Source organism: Rousettus aegyptiacus, unplaced genomic scaffold, assembly GCF_014176215.1.
Source record: "Rousettus aegyptiacus isolate mRouAeg1 unplaced genomic scaffold, mRouAeg1.p scaffold_m13_p_6, whole genome shotgun sequence".
Lineage (NCBI taxonomy): Eukaryota > Metazoa > Chordata > Mammalia > Chiroptera > Pteropodidae > Rousettus > Rousettus aegyptiacus.
This window is the reverse complement of record NW_023416309.1, coordinates 107,654,482-107,678,923: the sequence shown is the minus strand read 5'-3', so window position 1 is coordinate 107,678,923 and position 24,442 is coordinate 107,654,482. Positions and strand designations below refer to the sequence as shown.

The following is a 24,442-nucleotide window of genomic DNA, read 5'->3' as shown; positions in this document are numbered from 1 at the left end:
AAAAAGCTTTCAAATGAACAGTCCATGCTGAAATAAATAACAGAAGAACATAGCAATACAAACCTTATAAGGCTGGTAAATATTTTGCTAAAACCATGCTAACCGGTAGCATATAGGTACTAGCTCTCAGAAATTGCTGCACTGAAATTATACTTTCTATGGCAATTTTTTTTCCTTTACAGACTTCTATTTACATTTGGCTTTAAATATGAAAATATCTGATAAACTTTATAAAATGTACACTTTAAAAACATAGCTTCTGCAAAATTTTCTTGGAAAAAAAACAAACAAACAAACCTGTGCACCAGAAATTTTAGATTTTTTTCTCCCCTTTTTTTTTTTTTTTCAGAAAGAAGTTGAAAGATTTCCCTCCATCATTCCTGCCCCCCGGGCCCTCACCCTTTCAATCATCTCAAGTCGTTTTAAGTGGCAGCACTATGTATTCGGAAGGAGCCTTCTCTGTGGTCACCCCGCCCCCCCGCCCCCTCCCCTGTTACCCACTGTATCTTCATTTAATTTACATATCACTGAATACTCTTTGGTTTGATTATTTTCCTTTGCAAAATATCAAAATAGCAGCAGCTGAAGCTCTCGGTGTCCCATCAACGGCCAAACCGTTGCCCCTTTTCGTCGATGCTCAATGCCAATTCCTCCAACTCCCTAAACAACTTCCCGAACCTGCCCTGACGTTCGGGCGTAGCACGGCGTCCATGCGCGTGACACCTCTGCCTTGGTTTCGATGGAAATCGCACCACCGTTTTCGACCCCATCGACTCTGAAGGCTGACGACAGCAGCAGAAACCGTGATATTATTGCAGGCACTGCATTCAGATATGGCTGTTCAAGAACCAGAGACCACCACGGACACCAATTCACAGAATACAGGATCCCAGAACAAGCTGTTTTTTAATGGCATACAGGGATATAATACCATAAGAGAGTTGATTTTGAGACTCTGATTAAAAAGAAAAGTCAGTAACCCCAGAATTCACAGATGGGGAACTTTAAACCAAAACAGAGTTTCATAATTGAGATAGAGTGAGGGAGGAAAAAAAAAATCGTTTTTAGCAATCAGGCAGCCAGGTAGGAGAGGCTTGTAGAAAACAATGTGTCCTTCGTCACCTACTCTAGCAGTCCACAGGTGACAAGGATCAACTTAGATTCAATCAGGAGTGTGCATACATAGAGGGGAAATAATCCTTTTAGGCCATTATCTCCTTTACTTGTGATTGTGCCATATTTTTTATGACCCTTGTTGACCCTAAAATACTGGGACCGTTTTCATTCCTACTGATAGAAAAAAAAAAAAAAAAAGCAACGTTGCTCTCCCTCCTGAATGCTCGAGCTGATGATGTCCTGCAAGCCCACAAGCATCTTGCTGCCTCCCCATGTGGGCACTGTGGCCCCCTAGCCACGCAGGACTCATCCAGACTCACTGATCAGAGGACCAGTCTAGAGGCCTGGGATGGTACCCTTTCTAGGGCGAAGCCAATCCAGACTTGTCCTGGAAGTTGGGGAAATGCATTCAACTACAAGGGTTAAACCCATTCAGTTTCCATATTGGATGACTCAGTTTGGAGGATGCTGATTAAATTCAACCGAGGTCTGATCTTATTACGGAATACATTTTGGAATGTGCAAAAAGAGAAAAACCCAGAAAACTCTAAGACCATGTCACCATCTCTCACCTTATGCGTTAGCCTGGCCAGCACTACCTCGTAGGAAAGAAGAGGTGTTATAGTGTGTGTGTGTGTGTGTGTGTGTGTGTGTGAATTTTCCTTCCCCTTTCTTCTTCCTCTTACAATACAAAAGTTACTTGAAAGAACGGAATTTTTAAAGCACTACACTGACTAGACTGCGTGTATGAAGTCCTATTTTCTAAAGAAGGTGCAGAGGGAGAGGGCAGTTCAAGGTCTCGCTGAGGTTCAAAGTTATTGTCTCTTGATTTCAAGGCAGCTTCCTTTTCCTTTTTAGTATAAGCTCTGCTGTGCAAAAATGTGCATTATCTTTGGTATTTATTTTAGGTAGTCTAACTTAAAATTTGAGATAACCCATTAACATCATGAAGGAAAATAAAATAAAATAAAAACCCGGAGGCTACCATTTGGCTATTGTTACATAATGCCCTTATGTAACGGAAGAGGGGAGAGAGAGAGAGAGAGAGAGAGAGAGAGAGAGAGAGAGAGAGAGAGAGAGAGAAATCAATTCTAGCAAACAAATTACTGGCCTCAAAAAATCAGGCTCTTGTTTTGGCAGCTAATAGCCAAATACTTGCCACTTTGAAGCACATATCATGAGCTTTCAACAGAGTTCAACACTGACTTTTAAATTACATGAAAGAAAAACTACACTGCAACAAAAATACAATTTGTGTTCATGTAGTTAGCAGCTTTTCAAAATTAAGGCAGAGTCTTGCCTTTGTTATGCCATTAAAAACATTCTTGTTCCATTCCGGATAAGTCAAATACCCAACCAAAGCTTGCCTGCAAGTTCAAGTTTTGTAAAAACACAAAACAAAACATAAAAAAAAAAAAAAAAAAAACAACCCATAACTTATTCTACAACATGTATGTGCCATCGGGTCACAGGGAGGCATGTTGAGTGCTTTCCATTCGTCTTCGAGCTCGGAGCCTTTCTTTGAAACCCTTGTGCCAGCCTCAGTCCCTTGTGGCCACTTGCCTTGACCCACCTCTTCACCGGTACCGTCACCTGAATAACTGTTTTGGGCCTTTGACCAACCGACCGTGTTTCGATGTAAATATTCCAGAGGAGGAATCAGTCAGTCATATCTCCGACTCTCGCCGTAAGGGCCTGGGCTCTAGAGGTACACTGGCCTGGTTGTGCAGGTCCATGCCGGGGGGTGTGTCCGTACTCGTGCTTTCTGGAACTCCGTTTTCACTGTCATCTTCCTCTTTGCTCGTGAGGGCAACTTCATTTTCATAGCAAAATGAATTAGCATTTGAGAGGATATATTTCTTTTCTGCTAAGTCTCTAGCACTACAAAGGGGCGTGTTGGGTACTTCGTAAGTCTTGTGGAATCGCGAATAGTCCACTTTGTAGTAATGCTTCTCTTCAAAGAGTACGGGCTCATAGCGGTGGCCCCAGAGGATTTCGTTGGCCAGGTACGAGCTGCGACACTGTGTCGTCATGGCGGTGGCCTCCACCATGCCTTCCAGTATCACGACAATCTCAAAGTCTGCGTTGTCGATGTCCTGTTTACTCAGATCGTATAAGGGGCTGTCTTCATCTATTTCATGGACTATCGTGATTGGGGACACCAGGAAGATACGGTCAATGCCACTGTCGAACCCGACGTTGATATCTATCTGATCCAGGGGGATGTACTCCCCTTCCGAAGTAATTCTGGATTTGAGCAGCTGCGCCCGAACGTGAGCTTCCACCAGGTGGCTTTTCCGAAGATTGCCCACGCGCCACATCAGACACAGCTTGCCATCTCTCATGGCGATCACGGCGTTGTGACTGAAGACAAGAGTCTCGTTTCTCTTCTTTGGTTTTGCCATCTTCGCCATGACCGCGCCAATGATGAAGGCATCGATGATGCAGCCCACGATCGACTGGAACACCACCATGAAAACGGCAACCGGGCACTCGTCCGTCACACACCGGAAACCATAGCCTATGGTCGTCTGGGTCTCAATGGAGAAAAGGAAGGCGGCTGTGAAACTCTTGACCTCGGATACACAAGCTTTGCTCTCTTTGGCTGCATCCAGATCCCCATGGAGCAGAGCTATCAACCAAAACACACAGCCAAAGAACAGCCACGAGAGAACAAAAGCCAGGCAGAAGATAACCAGCATCCACCGCCAGCGAATGTCCACGCACGTGGTAAAGATGTCTGCGAGGTACCGTTGTCCCTTCTCGCCCACGTTGATGAACTGAACATTGCAGTGGCCGTCCTTCTTCACGAAGCGGCTCCGGCACTGCTGCCGCGTGTGGACCTTACTCTTCCCGTTCCCAAAGCCGTTTGCAACCGCCATGGTGGCCAGCTTCATGCCGTCTTCCTCCGAAGAGACAATGCTGTAGCGGTTGGTTCGCACGCTGCCCATGGCTTCTGCTGTGGACGCCAGTGCTTCTGCTTTGGAAAACAGTCTGAGTTTTTGCAAAACCCTTTGGAGAAACAGTTTTGAATGTTCGGTGAGGACACGCAGACACAAAAAAAAAAAAAAAAGAAAAAAAAGAAGAAGAAAAAGGAGAGATGGGAATCTCCAGGAGCCTTGAGGTTCTACCAAGGTCTGTCTACTGACATGCAGAGTTACCTTAGTAACTCAGCTGACATCCAGAGAACAGGCCCTGCCAAAAAAGGAAAAATCATTCATTATAAAGATGGCATCATTAAGGGTTCTGCTTCCTAAGGCAACATTTCCCAGCAACACACAGAGTCTGATACAGATAAATATGTTCCACTGGATTACAGGGTTTTTAATTCTTTGTACCCTAAAAAAAAATCGTTTTAATTTCAATCATTAAACGCAGAAGAGTTGCTTGCTTGTGACAGTCTTTCAACCAAAACTTCAGCTCCCCTTTCTTCTAATTTTTGCAAGCAATCTAAAATATTCTCTTCTCCAGGTCTACCTCTCCCGTCTTATTCTCTCCTTTAGCTTTCTCTACTTGCTGGGGTCGCAAGTTCTCAAGCAGAAGAGAGACTTCCTAACTCCAAGGTTTGTCATGAAGCTTTATGAACCTGGACATGCCTAGAGAACATGTCACACGAATGAAGCCTGTTAACATTAATTGAGCCACAGGTGCATTGTGGGAGAATATTAGAGTCCTCGATAACAATGTTGGCATCAGAAGGCACAGACTGTTTTGCTTAAAATGACAGAACTGAGCAGACAGCCCTTAAGATCATCCGAAACAGATCTGAGTTTCTGGAGACCTTTCGGGCTCCCTGTTGCCTCTTCTCACACTGTACGCAGCCACAATGCAGATAACAACTCTCTGTTATGCAGGTGATTCTGACTCGAAGACACAAGTTCACCCTGGGGGACACAGAGCCATTCTGTTGCCTAGCAATAAGAGTCCTGAAATTCTCCGGAGATGGGATTGCCATGTGTAATGACAGGCTCGGAAGTAAGCACCTTTGTGTCAAAGGACCTGGTCTTTAGCGGATTGAGATAAGGCAGGAACTCATTTCATGTGAGTTCAATTCTGTGTTTTCCCAAACAGAGGCAACTCTGTAGGAATAGATCATGAACGTCAGTCAGCTTACTTTCACTTCAAGTGCTGCTGTTTGCTGTATGTTCCTATGGAGAAGGCACTCACCTCTACTAAATGCGAACAAAGAGTAGTTCTCAGTTTTCCCCTCTTGCCTTATTCTCACCTGGGTAAAAAACATCTATTTTACTTTCTGCCTTTGCTCCGAAGACACCACTTTTCCTCTGACTAATTAACAAAAAAGCCTGAGAGAAAGCCGAGGCTGTTTATTTCATGAAATATAAGTTAATGCAGCATAGACCCGAAACATAAAGGTTATTCTCAAAATCTCAAACAAGCAGACCTGCCTCCTGTATTAAAGGAGGATGATGAACAACAGATTAAAAGGATCGGAAATTTGTTAAAGCCCTCATAATAAGGACTTTTTATTGCTCTCCCCCAAACCACATTAAGATGGAGCAGTTAACAAAACCAATTTCGGCCAAGCCAACCACAAACAAATAAAGCAAATCATTTATCTTGGTTTTTTTTTTTTTTTTTTTTTTTGCACCCCTGTAAAGACAGGCAAGGTGCATTGTCTTTGAAAATGCCTTGTTACAGTCTTTCATTTCTCCCTCTTCATCCAAGTTATTATGCAAGAATGCGCCCCAACACATTTTTCCTGAGATTAGTCATCTGTGAAAATTGCAATGTGTGTTACATTTTGGCAGCTTTTGATACCTAAATGATGCCGGATTTGAAAGTGTCTTTGAATTACTTTATAAAAAGTAGTTACTGTGCCTTCCCAGTCTTCCACCTGCTTCAGTGTTTTGTCTGCTTCCCTGCGAAGTTTGTACTTGGACAAAAGAAACAAGACTCCTATTCCTCAGGGTTCTAAATCCTGGACATAGAAAGATTTTTTTTTTTTTTTAAACAGGGATTTCAGCTTATTTGGCTCATAGGAAATTACCAGGCATTCCTATACGAAAACAGATAGAGATAATACGACAACACTGAATACAGGTGTACTTTCCAAAACAGGTGGTGGAGGGGGCGGGGAGGTGGTAATTATTTAAATAGTACTTGAGTCCTTGAGCTCTGATTGACTTAGGATCTTACGTGACACGCCGACACCAAGAAATTCCCTTTTCATGATTCAAAACAACCCTTCCATCTGAGTTACCATTAGGGGCTATGAACAGACAGGCTCGAATTTCTTCCGACTTATTGCTGCATAAGTTACGCTTTCCAGATTAAAGCATAACAACCATACGGAATCTAAAGACTGAATTACGACTTTCCAAAAATCTTGTCCCCAGGACATTAGTTTTAAATTCCACAAAACACACAACGCCAGCTTCGTATGAGCTGCCTTCCGCATTTAGAACACCTTGAAAATAGCCTGTACCAGCCGGTGACTATTATCGTCAAATTTCCATTGCTAACGACAGACTGTGTTCCACACGAGGAGCATCATCATTCACAAATTTTACCATGTCTGCCTTGAAAGGGGGAAAAAAAACAGATTTTTTTTTCTTTTGGCAAAATGGAAACTTTTGTCACTTCAAATAGATAGGCTCTAAAATAGATGTGTGTGTGTGTGTGTGCATGTGTGTGTGTGTGTGTGCACACATGATGTGTATTCAGATTTTCGTGGAGCTGACTACATAAATAAAACCTAGGACCTGCCAAAGTTCGATAGGTTAATTGTCTTAGCATTCCACTATGAAGAATACCTTTCCTATTAACCTGCCCACACACCACAGTGGCTTTGGGCAAGCAGAAAACTTCCTTGCCTGCTCTTCTCTCACCAAAAATCACCAATCCACGAGCTTCTGGAGAAGACTTTCATTAGGATTAGGGCTTTCATGCAACTTTATTTTAGGGAGAGGTTCAAAATAATTTTTCGAGAAACATTCGATCAAGAATAGATGAGAACACGAAGCGATTTGCCTCCTCGATGGGTGCGACTCAGGAGAATTGATATGTGACTGGCTGGACCACGTGTACATCCCCCTTACAGCCCAACTAGTTAAGGGCCTGATGTAAATTTAAAAGGCACAAATAATCATTTTACCCAGGCTATAACCAACGAGGTAGAAAATATTTCTGGGAAATTGAGAGGCTACATGTGGTGCTGTTCATGTTAAGACTATTTATAGGCCGAGCCAAAATTAAGCATAAGCAATGGAAAAAAATAGTTCAGCGCTTCAATCTTAGGTAGATGTTAGGGGAGAGAGAGCTACGGATAAATAAAAGGTCGAGGAGATAACATGGTATAACTGAGTGAATCTAAATCATTTTTGCCTCATAGGAAATATTTCCAAGATGGATTATGAAAAAGAAAAACGTGCTTATGAAGCATGAACGAGAATAAATGTGTCCCATAAGGTGGTCACAGTGCACTGAATAAGGAAGTTTCTAACTAAGGACAGGGAAGAAGGGTAGAAAAGAAAGCGTGCTGGGCTTAGAGCGAGGTCTGCTAATGAGTGTTCGGAGCAGCTATTCCCCATCTGACGCCATATAGACCAGCCTGAGTGTGCTCTGGGCACATGTTGCTACGAGAGCGCAACTGCTAGCAAAGCAACCCCGCAGACGCTCAGTAAACAGAGGGAGGGGCGGAGGAAGGAGGGGAGGGGAGGGGGATACCCAGTCGTCTATGCGAGCACTGTAACACTGACATCCCTTAGCATGTCCAAACGCGGAGAACGTACACGCACTTGATAAACAAACACATACGCTGAGAAAAGAAAAGCACTTAAAACAGTCAGGCTGTTCAGGTAAAGATGTGGCGGATCTTGCATGCTCCTCAAAAGTCATACAAGGACTCTACAGTCAACCAGAGATTCTGCATCCGGAGAGTCTAAAGGAAGTAGGAATACTGTGGGTTTTTTTTTAAAATGCCCAATTCACAAGAGTTTAGGACAAATATTCCCATGGATACCGGTAACATAAAAGGAAGTTCCACCAAAACAAGAGGGGGAGGGGCTGGAAGCAAAGTGAAATGACCTTGACCCCAACTCTCACCCCGCCCGCCATCCTTGCAGTCACATCTCTTACTCCTGAGCGTGGAGATTTTTCTGGATAATGGCAAATATAAATAAAACATTTGGGGGTGGGGGCGGAAGTGAGCAGGAAAAAGCTAACAAGTGCACAGGTAATACATATATATATATATATATATATATATATATATATATATATATATATATAGCAAGACACACAACAGTGGTAAGCAAGAGAAAATCTGACAGCCAATAGATTATTAACATAAAAAAAGTGGTAAAAAAAAAAAAAGTGGTAAAAAGTCAATATGCATTCTCCGCATACCTAAATGCCTTATTTCCTACCAGGTAAATTCTGAGTTTATAAAAATTCCCAAGATTCACAGCTGTATCCTAGTTACCATCCCACTGATATGCTTACCCAGGCACAAACATCAAACTGCCCATTTCCTATTTCTTTTTTTTTTTTTTCAATTGTCACGATGAGTCTATGTTATGATGCAATCTTTTTGCAGGGGGGGAAAAAAAAGTCATTTTCACCACCGTGCTCCCTAGAAACCACGCTGTCTTCAACCTAAGTGTCAGTACTATTAGTACTAAGGATTACAAGTTGCTTAGGGGACGGTGACAGAATGATGTGAACGTTTCGCGGTCCTCGGGCTCTATTTCCAACCCTGGCTCCCGCTCGCTTCCCTAGTAAAGCAACTTTGAGACGCTCGCTCTGTTTGGAACACGACGCTACACTTGAAGCAATGACAAAGAAAAAAAAAAAAAAAAGCCAAGGAGCAAGGCTAGTGTTGACTACCAAGGTTTGCCAAGGTTTGAGACCAGCGCTTCTAGAGGCACTATCATTCCCACCCTCCTTTTTTTTTTTTTTTTTTTTTTTTTTGCTTTCCTGAGACCGAGAATCGAATCGAACGCAGGCCCCCTCGCTCTCGCCTCCAAATGCAGGATCTCACTACAGCTGGTGCATTGGAAGTTATGAGCACAAACAGATGCTGCAGAGAAATGTTTCTATTGCTCAACTGTTCCAAGCATGTCTCAGTATTTTTAGCTCTGGGGATGTTCTGGTGCGCACACAAACTCTATAGGCGTGATCTGGGACTCGGCCGCGTGGGTGAGCGCTCCGGCAGCAGCGTGACAGCTGGGCTCCTCTGGAGCAGGGCAGGATCGGGGACCGCAGCCCGAGTCCACTCCCCGCGACACGCAGGCAGCGAGAGGGAAGGAGGGAAGAAAACACACAGCAGCCCTTACCTGTTGCCGGCGCAGGAGCATGGGGACATGGAGTGGAAGTGGGGGCACACGGAGGCATGTAAGATCCAGTAGTTTGGGAAAGCGAGTGGGCCCCAAGCAAACCAGAATCCCCAAGACCCAGCTTGTCGGCGCCGGGGCAGGCTGCGCGCTGGCCAGGGCTCCAGTGCGCTCTGCGATATCCTGGGCTCTTTTGAGGCGGTCCACGCGACACCGGCCCGCCTGGCTCCGCCCCCCCGCCGCGGCCGGCCAATCGCGCGCCGGGCCCCGAGAGCCTCCGCGGGGCGGGGACAGGGCTGCGCCCGCGGCCGCGGCGGCCGGCGCGGAACCTGCCGCCGCTGCCTCCGCCTCCAGCCTCCGAGCCCGGCCGGGGAGTCCGGCCGCGGCGGGGTGGGAGGATCTTGCGCCCCGGCTTGGACAGCAGCAGGTGGGAAGCTGGTCTTCCGGGCTCTTGCGGCTACCTAATTGCAACCTGGCCTTGGGCAAAAGTTTCCTACCCTTCTCCGAGCCCCACACTTCCCTTTTCCTCTCCTCGGTGGCCACGGTGCTGTGCGTGCTCCTCGAGGGGCCTGCGAGGTTGCAAGTGCTGGGGCGAAACGTTTGCAAGCCGGGGGGGGGGGGGATTGCATCTCAGCCCGGGCGCGTCCCGCTGTCCCCTCCCTCCCACCCAGGGCCCCTCGCCCCCCGAATGCTCCGCAGAGCCTGCGGGGTGCTGCGGAGCAGCGAGTTAAATGGGGGACCGGGGACCCGCGCGCAGAACTCGGCTGGATTCAGACGCGCGCCAGTGTTGCAACCGCACAGCTGTTGGGCTATTTCTCCTCCCCGACTGTTGGAGAATTACTTACAAAGCGCCGGGACTTCTCTGAAGGGTGAACAACTCGTTCCTTCTCGCATCGTCCTCCCTCAATCTCTCTCTCCACCACCGCCCGGCACGCTCTGCTGATCTAAAATCAGAGCAATTAGAGAGTAATGAATTCTCTGGAACAGCAACTCCTACAGACACGCGCGCTCTGCCCTCGCGTCGGCGCCTGCCAACCCTTCTTCCCAGAAACCAGGCAGGAGCGTGTAGACGGACCCCTTTAAAAACCTAGGTCAAGTTCAGCGTTACCGGGGGGGTCTGGACCCTGGAACTTTAGATTGATCCGCGCGCGTGTGTGTGTTTGCGCGTGTAAACTGGAGAGTAAGTGCATATCTCTGAGTATTTCGGTGCCAAAACGAAGCTTTGCTCCTAAAGGACACAATATATTTACACTGAGTTTGAAATCCGTGCGTGTGTGTGATGTTTATTTCCTCAAGCGATGAAATTTGTCTCTCGTGCAGTTTATTTACCCCTTTTAAAGGCCCCTCTAGAATCGCCAAACCACTTCAGCACCCCAGCTTGCATTCTGAGCGGCACAGCCCTGGTGGATTTGTGGATTCGTGTTCTGGTTTGCGCCCGTGCTCACCCCCGAGCCTCATACCCTCGCATGGCCCCTAGGAGGTGCTGGTGAAATATGCTTGGGTTTTGCAGATACGTACTTAATCCCGTGTGAGCAAGTAAGTGTGCCTCTTTTCCTATATCTGAGCAAAATGTCGAAATTAAAAGGGGGTGGAATAGATTGTGCCCGCGTGCGACTGCTGGTGGCCCGACGCGTTTCTGTTCCATTCCATCCGTTGAGATTACACAGTACTCCAAGCCCTGTTACGATCTTGCTTTTTGATGCCCTGTACGTGGGAATGCCTCGCACAAGACGTCTACCTTAATATTTATTTATTAAGTCATGTATTATTTATAAACAGCTTGAATTAACTCTGCGAAATAGATGGATGTGTAGGAACCCAGGCTGTAGCCGGCAGCTAAAAGGACCTGGAGGTAGATAAGCTAACTGTATACAGCCAAAGGACCCTGGGTGAGTTAATAGCTGGTGTCACAGCAATAACATTCTGAAATGTGTTTTCTCATGGATTTCTTCTAATAAACAGGTGGGAGAGGTCTCATCGGTACCTTGGAACCTATAAGCCTAAGTGGAAAGAGGAAATTAATCATTTATAGATATTCTCTTCTTTATTATAATTCAGTCTGTGCATCTGTAGATGGCTAAGCATTTTCCAAACCATGTGCGTTCAGAGAGACAATACTTTTTGCCCAGGTAATGAGCAATGTTTTGAACATTGGTCACCTGGAAAAAGATGCCATTTCTCTGGAACCTGGATTGAAATGGTTTTACTTTAATATTCTACTCTAAATAAACTGAGCGTACCACAGGCCAAGATAATTTCATATGATAGGAAAACCTTGAAAGAAATGAACACCAAGTTCTAAGATTATGGCAGGCCTTATAGACTTAGTCATGGGGGGGGGAGCAAATAAATATACGTGTCTTAGTCTTTCTCATCAGCATCCCTGTACGAACCCCACCCATGCCACCTGCCCACAGACCGATAGGCAGCAAGGCTTATTTCTCGAAGTAGAAGGTTAGAGAAAAGTTGATGATTTTAATAAGCAGCTTCCCAATCCGATTTAGAATTTTTACTGTATTTAGCTAAATGAGAAACATGAAAGATTAAATTTTGCAACTAAAACTTCGTAAATGCATGATAGCATTCATTAACTCCATTGCTTCATCTTACAAAGGAAAACATATAAACGTGTGCTTTAATAAGTGACTTTTCCCTATGTCCCCATTAAGAAAATTCTAGTGTTCCAATGCATTCAGTGCTTGGGTAAATATACTTTTTTTCTCTAGTCAGAGTATATGTCTTTTTTTTTTTGACTGAATCAGTCCTTATTTAGCAAAAATCCCCATTAGTTTTGGACAGCAACGAAGTTGGGTGTTGGGATCCAACTGTGGATTAAATTTTTCCAAGGAAATGAGAATTATGCTCTTACTGATTCCCTCCACAGTAACCACCTATAATAGGAGAGCCAAACATTAGTCACAAACCAGATCTGCAGTCAGATTATGAATGGTTGTGTGACGCAGAAGGTGACTGTCCCACTAGGAACACTAATTTTTCCTTTGTATTTATATAAAGATCTCCAGCAATTAGATATATTTTCAGACTTCCATTGACCATATATCCAGACCAATTTCACATGAACAAGAAATGAGAAAACTGTCATTTGTATCAACTAGGTATTAAGAACTACCTGCTAATCTTCACTATAATGATTAATAGTAATAAATAATAAATAAATAAGTGTCAGATTAGCTTGAAACGTAGACAGGATGAGTCTGCAGTCTGCCGCTGTGGGGGACAAGCCATCTACTATGGTATTTTAAGGCACCAAATATATTATTATCTATTAGAAAACAGCTCTGGCATTTTCACTTACCACATTGATAAGATTTAATCTTCATATTAACTTCAACAAATGTGTTTATTGCGGACATGCTTTGTACTTCAGCTACCTGCGAGGCGATGATATGGGAGACATGACAGCCCTAGAAGGGACAAACAAACAATGCACGAGTGAAATCAAACGACAATGTAAGGGCACCTGTGATTAAGTGCTAAAATGGATCACGCAAAAAATGAATAAATCGGGAGAGTTTCTGAGGAGTGGAGTGGAACGGAATAGAATCTATGGCGAAGTCTTAGAATGGAAGCCTTACTATGTGCAACACAGCACCACGTGTAGTTAAGGATGCTGAGAGTACTGCCCCCAGATCAGTCTATATGCATGCATGTGGTCGTGTGTATAAATTATAAGCGGTTTCTCAGGATGGCGTGTGCTTGCCACATGCCACTGTCTACACAGACGCAATTTTCTCTAAAGCAATGGCATTTAGTCCTCAGGGCTTATTTGCCTTTCGTCGCCACTGGAACACACAGTGATTATGCCTCATTTATCTGGCATTCCTGGAACTGTCCCTATCACATAATGGCTTTTCTAAATAATTAAAATTTCTTTGGGTGGGAATCATCTTCTCTGATATATGGTAGGAATTCTCCATCTCTCCAACTGGTTGCCCTTGCAGCTCTGTACATATTTCTAGTAGAGTACATTTTGTTCCCCTCATGTTATTTCAGATACTTTCCCCTATATTTGTTTCCACCTACCAATAGTGAGCTTTTCAAAATCCTCTGTCCTATTCTTTATGTTGACATCCTCATTGCCTTGCACTTGACCAAGTTAAAAAAAAAAAAAAAGGCAAGTGTCAGTACAAATGTCAGTTGAATAATGACATGAATTAAAGTAACAATATTTTTTAGTGTGATATGACTTGAGAATAATGACTCAGTATCATCTTAAAAAATATAAGTCGTATCATTTCTACCTGCAATGGAACAGGCCTATGGGGTACAGCGAAAACAATGTCTCCCGTATTCAGTGGGCCTGGACTAAGCGAGTTTAAGGCTTCTGCTTGTTCCTGCTTCTCCATCAGTGGCAGCCTTTGCTTCTCATTTTTGTGTCTGCCAACGTGCCATACATTTATCAGGCTGTCACCATGCTGTCTAATTTGTTGATTCTAATCTGCACTGGGCTGAGAAATTATGTAACCAAGGTTGTTAAAAAAAAAAAATGTGACTAAAAGCAAATATGATCTAAGGGGCTTAAAGTGGATGTATATTTTTGAAATGGAATGAGCAGATGCTATATTCGGAGTTACCTTGTTTTATTCAGTTCTTTTTGGGGTAAAAAAGCTTCAGGACATGGATCTGTGACATCTATTTTAGCTTCTTGGAGCACTTAAATGCTTTAGTCCTTATCTTTGCTAAATTATGAATAGTTGAGGAAGACCTCCGGGGGATAGTGTTTGCAAATATGCCCGTTTTTATGTATATGTATAAAAATCATGCAGTCATTCATTGAGAAATGATTGAGTGCTCACTGTGCTCATTATTATGGTCTTCATTCCATTAAATATGTGAAATCCAACAACAATAAGTGCGATTGTTTTTCAAGAAGCTCGCACTTCCAGATCAGACGTTATTATTTAGCAAATTACTTTTTCATGCGCTGGAACACTTCATTTATCTCACGCGCGTGAGAGACGATTACACTCTGAAAATCCCATGTAAATAAAGAGAGAACTATCTGAGGATTTTAGGAACAGATTATAGCTATACCTGGAAGAGCAGGTTGATGCTAGACAAAGGGAGGAAAGTAAAAATGGATTCTTCCAGTTGACGGTCAGCATCTGAAAAAGGTCATGAATAAAGGGATATTAGAATTGAACATTAAAGTCGAGCCCCTAAGGCAAGCCTGAGCAGTTGACACTTCATCCTTTAGACAGAGAGGGATCTCCAGGTGAGCGAGCTGAAGGATGAGAGAGGTCAGGGGAACTGTGGAAACCTTATTCTGATTCGCACTTCATTTGCTACCTCTAGCTGCAGCCCTAACATGTGATCTTTCCTTTCCTTTTTTTTTTTTTCTCCTTCATATGATTTCTCTAATTCTAATTTTCATTTATAAGGAAATGCAGACATAGAAATTATGTTCCAAGAGAGCGCCTCATTGAATGGGAGCTGTAGATAAGAATCCTAAGCCTGCCGAGGTGGAGTCCAGTGTTTTTCCCTCTGCTTTCTGCAGGGTTTCACAGCATCTCTCTGTGCAAACAAATCTAGACATCATAGAATAAAACCTGTGTTTTTCACAGCACTTACTAATTCCCCTCAAATTTTTTTCTACCTTAACTATAATATATAAATCTTCGCCTTTTCCTCCTTACACAGGATCTAATTCCAAAGATTTGGCTCAAATTTCATCCTTCTCTATGAAAGTTTCTTCCATTTTAAAAATAAATTTGATCAGGATCTGATGGTTTGATTGAATTTTTTTCCTCCTTCACTGACTGGTTTGTGTTCTGCAGACACATATCCTCAATGAATATGTAATTCCAGACTTTCGATAAATTTGTTTTAATATTCAAATCCCTTGTGTATAAGTTACAAAGAAATAAAATTCATATTACAACTATGCAAAAACAAAACATGTACCTATTGTACAGTGTACCTACTATCACCAATAATAATAATGACTAATGATAACAGAACAAATAACATTAATAGCATTATGTGATTATTAAAAGATAGCCTGTTATGTCATAACTTATTTTATAGGTGTTTAATTAGGAATTTTAATGTACCAATCAGGATCAAATTCAGATATTCCTTCCCTTGCATTTGGATTTGAGCTGTATCATTTTATTTCAAATGTTAAAAAAAAATCAAATGAATTAGCACTGAAACAAATGTTTTAGAACATGAATTCTATGGTTAGCAATGGAGAAACTGAATTTACAACACAGACTTAAATCGTCACTTGTGTTTCAGCTTTCGATCTCCTTAACGGCAAAGAAAACCTCATTTCAAAGCTATACCAAAATCTACTCCTTTATATACTTTGCATAACTGAGTCACCAAGTTTTAGCAAGGCAGGAACCGATACCAAAAATAATGCCTTATTTTTTTTTTTTAACCCGATTGTCATCTCTCTGCTGTAAACTGAAATACAGGAAGATTCATACTGTATCTGTTAACTCGTGGGGGGTTGGGGGGGAACATGGTGGAGAACTAGCTTTCTTGTTTACTGAGATTAAACCTCTTTTACATGTTAACACATGAAATAGTGCTTTCAAAAAAAGAATTCACGAAAAGTAACAATGTATTTCTCACTTGAACAAAGGTTAAACCCCAAAGCTATTGCTCTTAGTGTCTATTACTTTTACATAAAAATTTAGTGCCTCCTCAGTACGTGATTAAGTGAGGGAAAGAATGTACTTAATAAATTAGTTGGCAGAAAGCAGATTCAAAGTAGACACACACACGGTTATGTCTATTTATTCAATGGTGACACATCTAAAAACCTCATGAGGATAAAAAGGGCTAAATTTGGATTCGTAGTTACTTAGTTCAGACAGAAGAACTGTCTTCAGTATTGAAATTCTTTTTCTCAGCAACTTGCTATCATGATTCTGATTTCATGATGTTTAGAATCCAATTATATTTTACAATGTGCAATTTTAGAAAATCATCTACTCACCTGTAGCACACACATTCCTTATGCATTAAGATATGAAAATTCAAAGTGGATAATGGCAACTCAGTATTTTCCAAAAGTAGAATAATCTCTTACGCTCTGAGGCTAAACAGCTTCAATATTCCAGCGAAACTCTAGCAAAAGACACATAACAGAAGTAGTTCCCTTAGAGTAGAAAACAATGAAAAATTTTCCTGTCCGTGGCCCATAAATAACTTCAAATCCTACAGAAAGGGGGCCGGGACTCGAACGCAGCCAATGACCCAGGCAGAGTGCTCAGAATTATATTACTACCATAACTGAGCATTTGGTTCATCTTTGGAAAGGCACCTCGGGACCTGCATGATTCCAGCTCCACAGGGTCTAGGGAAAAGCATAGCCTATCAAAGCAACATGCCAGAAAAGCACCAACCACCTGTGATAAGATAAAAACCCTGTAGGTGAGACAGTCCGGTCAGGAAAAATAAAACGCAATAAAAATTTAAAAAAAAAAAATTTTTTTTTTGAAATGCTGTCTCCATAAGGGAAAGCAATTCTCTATGAATTGACTTACAGGCCAATAAAAGAAATAAAGAAAAGAAACAAAGAAAGAGCCCTAGGCATCGACAGATGTTCTGTCCTTCCTCGTGTGTCCTGAACACTCTCCGGAGTCTCCATCAAAAGGCAGCCCGATGTGCAGCCCGCTTCAAGCGACATAGGGATGGGAGATCTTCCTACAAAAGGTCCCACACTTAACACCACTGAAGACCCTCTCAGACCAAGGAGTCTTTTTTCTCACAGGAGGGCTTGAGAGAGTCTATGAGTTCATGCTCAAAGAGAATTTCATGACTTCCTCTCTGCGCAAATACCAGGGTATTTATTTCTCTTATGTAATTTCCAGAGAATCCGTTACATGACCCAACTTCTATTCTGTTGGTCGACTGGGAGGCCTTACCGTCAAACACTCACCCTTGGTGAGAACAACCCAAGGACTGATATATGACTGCAAAGGAACTTAACAATTCCTGGAAGGAAAAGGGTTAAGAGCCAGTAAAAACAGCATAAATTTACACATGACTGAGTGTGATTACACTTTTGATTCCCTTCCTTGTGAGAACAACAATGGTAACCTCCATAACTGATGCTTCTGGTCTAAAAAACCTTCTCCCCATAGGACGTGTTTCTTCACCACAGATGATCTCAACGATCTTCTGGTTAGAAAGGATTTCTAGACAGAGAGAGAAGTACTTGCTGGTGAGCTCTCACCAAAGGGTCTGAAAGGTTCGTTACATCAGTGGAAAAATAATCTCAACTGCTGGGCTGAAGGGAGCAGCATTGTGTGATTGGTTTATGATGGTTTACTTCTAGCTGACAAGCTCTAGAATTATAACTACTTTGTCCCCATCTTAACTTGCAGGAAGAGGGTGGCTTGAATAGCCAGAGGAGTTGGCTTCAGAAAGAATTGTGAGCAGATGAAAGCCATTGCACTGGTTTAAAAGTTTAAAAAAAAAATGAAAAAGAAAGAAAAAGGAGAGAGAGAGAGAGAGAGAGAGAGAGAGAGAGAGAGAGCGCACAAGCAGAAACTGGCCCTGATATTATTACTTTGCTACAAGCAATTAAGCAACATGCTCTGCCTTCTTTCTACAAAACATAGGAAGAGGGTTATCTAAGCAAGGGAAACGCGGCTGGGGAAGAACAGAGGACATGCATTTGTTTGCTTGTGTAGACGACATTAAATGCTCCAAAGTCCTCTCTGTCCTCACTCTGCAGCAGAGGCCTCGTTAGATGAGCAAACCGAGTTGGGCCAGTTGAAAGTGGACAGAATGGGGCTGCCACCTCTCCTTTTCTCCCACCCCGACCCCGGAAGGGCCCAACAGTCCCCTTGCCTTCCTCCCCCCTCTTCTCTTTTCCTTTTATCCTCTAGAAATTCTCCATCAGTTGGAGAGCAAGGTTATCAGTTGTCACACTGTTGGGAGAAGCTGCGCTCTTGCCCCTGGCCGAGGATGCATCTCGTTGGCCGTGTACTTGCCTGTAGAGCTAGCGTGGCATGCAGCAGGTACTCTGGCGGGGGTCCCACTGGGGTGGCTCTGTCCCCCTCCTTCATTCTCCTCCTCCTTCCTTGCTGCCTGCTGACAAATTCCTCCAGAAACACCCCTCCGTGCTTCCTGGCCACAGAGCTCGAATATCTAGATCAGCAGATACCTACAAGAGCTTGTCTTGGGGACTTTTAAATATCATTAGCTGTATTAGAAGTACTGATGAAGAACAGACCTAAAATGGAAAAGGCAGAAACCCAGGAGAAAAATAAAGAGACATTTAAAGATGGCATCACTGGAAGACACTTGCTTAAAAATCCATTCTTCAAAAAACTCAATTCTTTGTGTTGATTAACTTCCCTGGCACCAGATAGGGCCCACTATGAAATGAGTTCTCCCAAACATATCCCCTGTTTTTTGTTCATAGGATTGGACATTTTTAACCAGAAAGTATCTATAGGAAGAAAATGACCCAGAAGATCCTTGTAATACAAGACCCATAGAAAAGAAAACCTTTTTCTGAAATCTGTGCCTTTCTGATATTTTAAATCAAAGGTGTCACACTTTCCATGGTTCTTGGTCAGGGGTCTGCAAACCACAGCTCACAGGCCAAATCTGGTTCACCATCTATACAACTCACGAGCTAAGAGTTTTTTATGTATTTAAATGGTAGGGGGGAAAGCGAAAGAAGAATAAGATACTCATTTGCTTACAGATGGTCTCAGACCCTTTTCGTGCTGCAGTGGATGGCAGAGCTGACCGGATGAGACGGAGACCATATATGGCCCACAAAACCTAAACTATCTACTCTCCGGTCCTTTGCGGAAAACGTTTGCTGACCACTGGCCCAGAATAATGCGGTGGGGCGTAAAGCCGACGTGGGTAGAAAGAGTGAGCACGCTACTCATTTCAGATTCTAATAGGTTGAATGAATTTAATTGAAGGATTCATTTAACTGTTGGGACCCCCTTGTTAAAGTGGAGATGAAATCCTCATAGATTTAAGATTAACTGTGTGATAAGTATAAAATAGGTATTCAAACAATAAATGTTTTCTGCTCAAGCTAATTACAGTTGACATATTTAGATCCAGTTCTGTCACACGTTAAATTAAGCGGCTCCCAAGTAGAAAATAGATTTCAGTTTACTTTTATCAATCCTTAACATTAATAATGAATGTCAGAATTAATTCCGTGGAGACTCAGTAAATGGGACCTATTTTTCAACGTCATATATATTTTCTTGATTTTTGCAAATCTGTAGCTGGACTGTTTTAAACTCACTGTTCTGTCAATGGATCTGAGAGTCTGAGAAACTATCAGGCAAGTGATTAGCTTTGGGAGGCTTCAACTCAACGAACCTTGAATTTGGTCTCCTTGGCTATCGTTAGGCGTTGCTTTAAGAGTGTTTGGTGATCGAAGAAACAACATCGAAAGCAACAAATAACTAAATAAACTGGATTATTTTGCAACAACAACAAAAAGCGATGTCTTGAAAAACATTAAGAACTTCTTTTAATTTTAAATGAGGGTTATATTGTACGATTCTTTTTTTTTTTTTTTTTTTTTTTTTTGAGGAAAAATATCTGTACGTGTTGATGTCAGTGTCTATGTCTGCGTCTCTTTTTATATGTTTTCAGTGCCAGGGTCAGAATGTGGCAGGTCAGGTTCTGCACAACTCAAGTGTGAACCTTAAGAGACACCGACAAGCCCAATTATCAAGATTAATACTAGTTTGATGCACTACTTTTTAACGTAAGAAATAATGCAGAAGAATCCATGATGAGCTACATAGATGATCGTTGTCCTGTACACACATATACAGATTAGTGGGAGTTGCCTCTCTAATAAAATAATTCAAAATAACAATATATTAACCAACATAGACCTATTGCTCATGTAAAAAGATGTGGAGACAGTCACCCACTGCGGCTGTGGTGGTGGCCCGTGGCATTTTTGATGGATCAGGCTCCCATATCTCAGGTCTAATACCATATATAACATAATATGATATGATATGATACCGTATCACATAACATAACATAACATAACATAACATAACATAACATAACATAACATAACATAACATAACACAATATAATACTCAGGGAAATTCCTTCACTGGGTTTATCAGGAAAAAAAATGAAAAATAAAAAGAACATTTCACCATAATTCAGTGTGTACCTTTTCTCATCATGCCTCATCAAAGACAAATCCTGGCAAATTTCCTCTAGGGACCAATGTACAAAGTCACCAAAGACTTGTTCCCACTAGAAATGTATAAGCATTAATAGAAGATTGGTCTTTTCTCCCTGAACCCCATTTGAGCCTAATTTAATCTGATTCCATAAAAAAATGTGTTGGTTTATTTTAATATCAAGAGCTCAGTATTAAATAGATAAGACGTTTGGACTTCTGGTCATTGAATACTTTCTTTAAAGGGAAGAGAAATTAGAGCATATCCCATCGTTAACTCTCCTGCCCTGGTCTGTTATTGCATTTTTTATAATATGAAATGCTAAACCCACAGACAGGCCCTGCCGACCGAATCCTGACATGAGAGAATCTTCCTGAAAATTTTGATTTTTCGGTGAGCTTGCTTCGGATAGCTTAGTCACCAGACATTAATTTTTCTTACCACAATAAGATAGTAGCATAATGGCTATGCTTTCATAGAGAACAATCATCTATCCAAATCATGTGCTGTATGTGGGTAAAACGTTCAGAATTGCCTTTAGGAATCAAATAAAAACACAAATGAGGAGGGGGTGGGGAGAGCAAATATGAAGGTGGGTGGGATTTAAAAAAGAACAGACTATTCCAGAAGCAGTTCTAGGAACAGCATTCACCAAACATTAAAAAGAAGTAAAGCCGACTCATTCGTTTTGGTGGAATTTTGAGTCTTAGAATCTAATGAAACAGAAATGATGACGTTAATGACTTCAAACAATATAAGATTTCCCCAAAGCGTTTCTACTTAGTATTGAAATGTCTTATCTAGAAAAGGGATTTTAGTGATCTTTGGGGTTGAATATTCATCAAAAATTCAGAGAGAAATTAATATCTTCATTGACCATGTTTTTTTTTTTATTTTACAAACATGGACAAAGGAATCGAATCTGATTTTCCTTAAGGACCTCTTTTACCAATCCAAAAAGGCAGAAATTTTATCCCTTTTATTTTTTATTTTTTGGCCTTTTTCACTATTTCATCTACTAGAAATAAAACTGTTATAATCAATTTTAAAAACTTTTGCATGAACGTGAGTCATCTGAGAGTCGACTTAAATGCTTATGATATAAACCAGTTAAATATGAGTTATTACCTTAGTTTTTCATGAGGTTCTGTCTTTTCAACACCATGATCTTATAAGAACATGGATTTCCTTCGTTCAGGCTCCTAGAAAAATTAAAGATACTGAAGTATACTGGCAGCTATCATTACAGAAAAAAAAAAAGAGAGAGAGAGAGAAGAAAAAGATAGTACAATTGATACCTTCGAGAGAGTTTCCTTTGTAAATATTTGTGAAAAAGCATACCACCAAGTTTTTGTGAGCCTCTCTCTTGCTTATATGTTATGATAGTCAAAAAAAAAAATCAAGAATCTTTTGTAGCTATTTGATAAATGACTTTACTGTAAACATAAATGCTCTTCAAATATCACCATTGAATTTACAATGACAAACACAAAATACACACTAAGTTAGAATTTGTTGGCATCATTACTTATTAGTCAACACCGTAATGCACGCCCTAATATACACCCAAACGCAGCTTTACAAATACTTCATCTATTCTCTGAAAGACCCATCATCAGACTTGAATCCATCACTCTCTGTCTTTATTACACTTTCAATAAAAAAGAACCTGCTTAATTCTTATGTTCTGATAGGTTGATTAAATAGCCCTATTTAACTATGTGCTCTGCAATAGTGAATTTTTAAAATACGAAAAATAAATTTGAAAAGACTGTGTTCTAAAAGGGTAATGAAGAATAAATATACCCCAAACCAGGGCAGCCTAAAACTCATTCAGACCTGTCGCCTCTAAAAATGCGGCCATGGAAAGGTGCCATTGCAGAGAAAATCACTAGCAAGAGAGGGTATGTAGAGGGAGGTTGGATCGCCATTAACTGAAAACACCAGTTTCGACATTATATGTAAATATAGAAAAAAAGTCAAATCCGCGAATGGAAAAAATATATATATTTTAAACTCTCAGGAGGATAAACAGTTTGACTGAAATTTTTGTTTCTCTGTCGATTGCTGTTTAGCTCCAGCATCAGCCTATGGGAGCCAGGCAGCCACTGTTCTAGAACAATCTCAGTGTGAAGCAAACTGGCTCCCTAGCTCGTGGCGCTCAGCACGTGGCCCCTTTCGCTGTGCTTCACTATGAGACACTACAAAGCTCGTGAAATAGGACACAGAGCCATGGGCTACGAGGGTGGAGTCCCAAGCCACTTCACACATTTCCCTTCAACAGGTGGTCGCCATATAGGACCACATAGAGAGAGAGATGGAGAGCTGGCGTATTGCGAAGAGACAGAGGTGTTTGTTTGTTTGTTTGTTTTCCCTTTGGAATACTTACGTTAAGTAAGATGTTCTTCACAGCCAAAAACGGTGAGGTTTCGCTGCTCGTTTCTGGATCCCCACGATTCGTGTTGCAGGGGCAGATGGAATCAGTTGTTCCTTTTACTGGGTGCATCAGGGCATGTGCCCGTCACAGAAACACAGCGTGTTCATTTGGAGAGCTGGATTTTTTTAAACCGGTCAATTCTTGGGGACTAAACCTTCTGGTAAATGTTACAGAGGAAGAAAAATACACAGCTGTGTTGGTTGATGTTACTTTAAATGCATGACCCCAAACTTCCAAGGGGACTTTGAGACGGACAGGCAATCCAGTTGCATGGCCCTGGTCCGTTCACACTCCTGGTCTCTGACGTGAGTCTTTGGACCTTTCCTGTCTCCACTTGGACCTTAAATACCCTTCCCTCTCAACCGAGCCCCTTGCTTATTATGCTGAAAAAAATAAATAAAATAAAATAAAATAAAATAAAATAAAATAAAATAAAATAAAAACAAAAATAAAATAAAATAAAATAAAATAAAATAAAATAAAATAAAATAAAATAAAATAAAAGCAGAGACAGCAGACCAACTCCAGCCTTTCGTCCCCTGGTCCCCAATGTGAAATCTGCTGCTGCATCTCTTCCTGGATCCGTGGCTCCAGCGTCACCTCTCCATCCCCGAGAGACGGCATGCCACCCTTCTCGACTCTTCAAGAACAGCGCTTCTTGAATTATCCCCTCTCTCCCACATTGTCTATTTTTTCCTCTCTATGGGAGCATCCCCATCTGTTCATAAACATGCTGAACTACTTCCCACTAGAAAGAAAGAAAGAAAGAAAGAAAGAAAGAAAGAAAGAAAGAAAGAAAGAAAGAAAGAAAGAAAGAAAGAAAGAAAGAAAGAAAGAGAGAGAGAGAAAGAGAGAAAGAAAGAAAGAAAACACAAAGAAATAAAAGGAAATTTTCTCTTGACCCCGCACCTCACTTACCTTCTCCCCCGTCTATCAACCCTTTGAAAAGCGCTCACTGCGTCCTCGTCTCTCATTCTCCCTTGAATATCCTTGCGTGGAGCGTTTGCCCCAGGCTCTGGTTCCGAAGTCTTCAGCACTGAGTCCCACGGTCAAGTCTGTTCTCTCCCGCACAATAGTCAACAGTTTCTCCGCCCGCCTTCTCTGCTTGGCTGTCAAGCGCCCACTCTTCTCCGTCTTTCCTCGTCTCTCGCAGACCGCCTGCTCGTTCCCATCCTTTCCTGGTGAGTTTCCTTACGTCTCGGCCTCGCGCTGCTGCTGAGCCTCTGGCTCCGGTACCACGCCTTCCTCCTGCCGTCCAGTTCCCGGCAGATCTCACGCAAGCCCACGGCGTGCAGGGCGTGTGTACGCAGAGCGCTCCCAAAGGGACATCCTCGGGTCTGACCTTCAATCCCAAACGCACACATACAACGTCTTCTTGTTCTCTCCACTCGTGTGTCTAATAAGCACCTGAAACACAT

The 24,442-nt window shown here is 42.1% G+C and overlaps 1 protein-coding gene and 1 long non-coding RNA gene across 4 annotated transcripts; both read right to left on the bottom strand.

The window, feature by feature from the left end:
• Window positions 1-493: 493 nt before the first annotated feature.
• KCNJ2 (potassium inwardly rectifying channel subfamily J member 2) lies at window positions 494-17,890 on the bottom strand. 3 transcript variants are annotated; one of them, XM_036223364.1, is made up of 5 exons: window positions 16,381-17,890; window positions 14,466-14,536; window positions 12,727-12,835; window positions 10,256-10,354; window positions 494-4,311 (listed from the first exon to the last, which is right to left on the bottom strand). In XM_036223364.1, exon 5 carries the CDS (start codon window positions 4,065-4,067, stop codon window positions 2,784-2,786), a length of 1,284 nt encoding a protein of 427 aa, XP_036079257.1. In that variant the 5' UTR covers window positions 4,068-4,311; window positions 10,256-10,354; window positions 12,727-12,835; window positions 14,466-14,536; window positions 16,381-17,890; the 3' UTR covers window positions 494-2,783. The 3 variants fall into 3 exon arrangements, with proteins under 3 accessions (XP_036079257.1, XP_036079258.1, XP_036079256.1); XM_036223365.1 differs by lacking the exon at window positions 16,381-17,890 and having other exon boundaries at window positions 14,466-15,292; XM_036223363.1 differs by lacking the exons at window positions 10,256-10,354; window positions 12,727-12,835; window positions 14,466-14,536; window positions 16,381-17,890 and adding an exon at window positions 9,414-9,604.
• Window positions 17,891-18,242: 352 nt separating this feature from the next.
• LOC118603939 lies at window positions 18,243-23,385 on the bottom strand. The gene is made up of 3 exons (XR_004951482.1): window positions 22,977-23,385; window positions 21,716-21,789; window positions 18,243-18,627 (listed from the first exon to the last, which is right to left on the bottom strand). It is a non-coding gene; the product is annotated as an uncharacterized LOC118603939 (long non-coding RNA).
• Window positions 23,386-24,442: the final 1,057 nt, after the last annotated feature.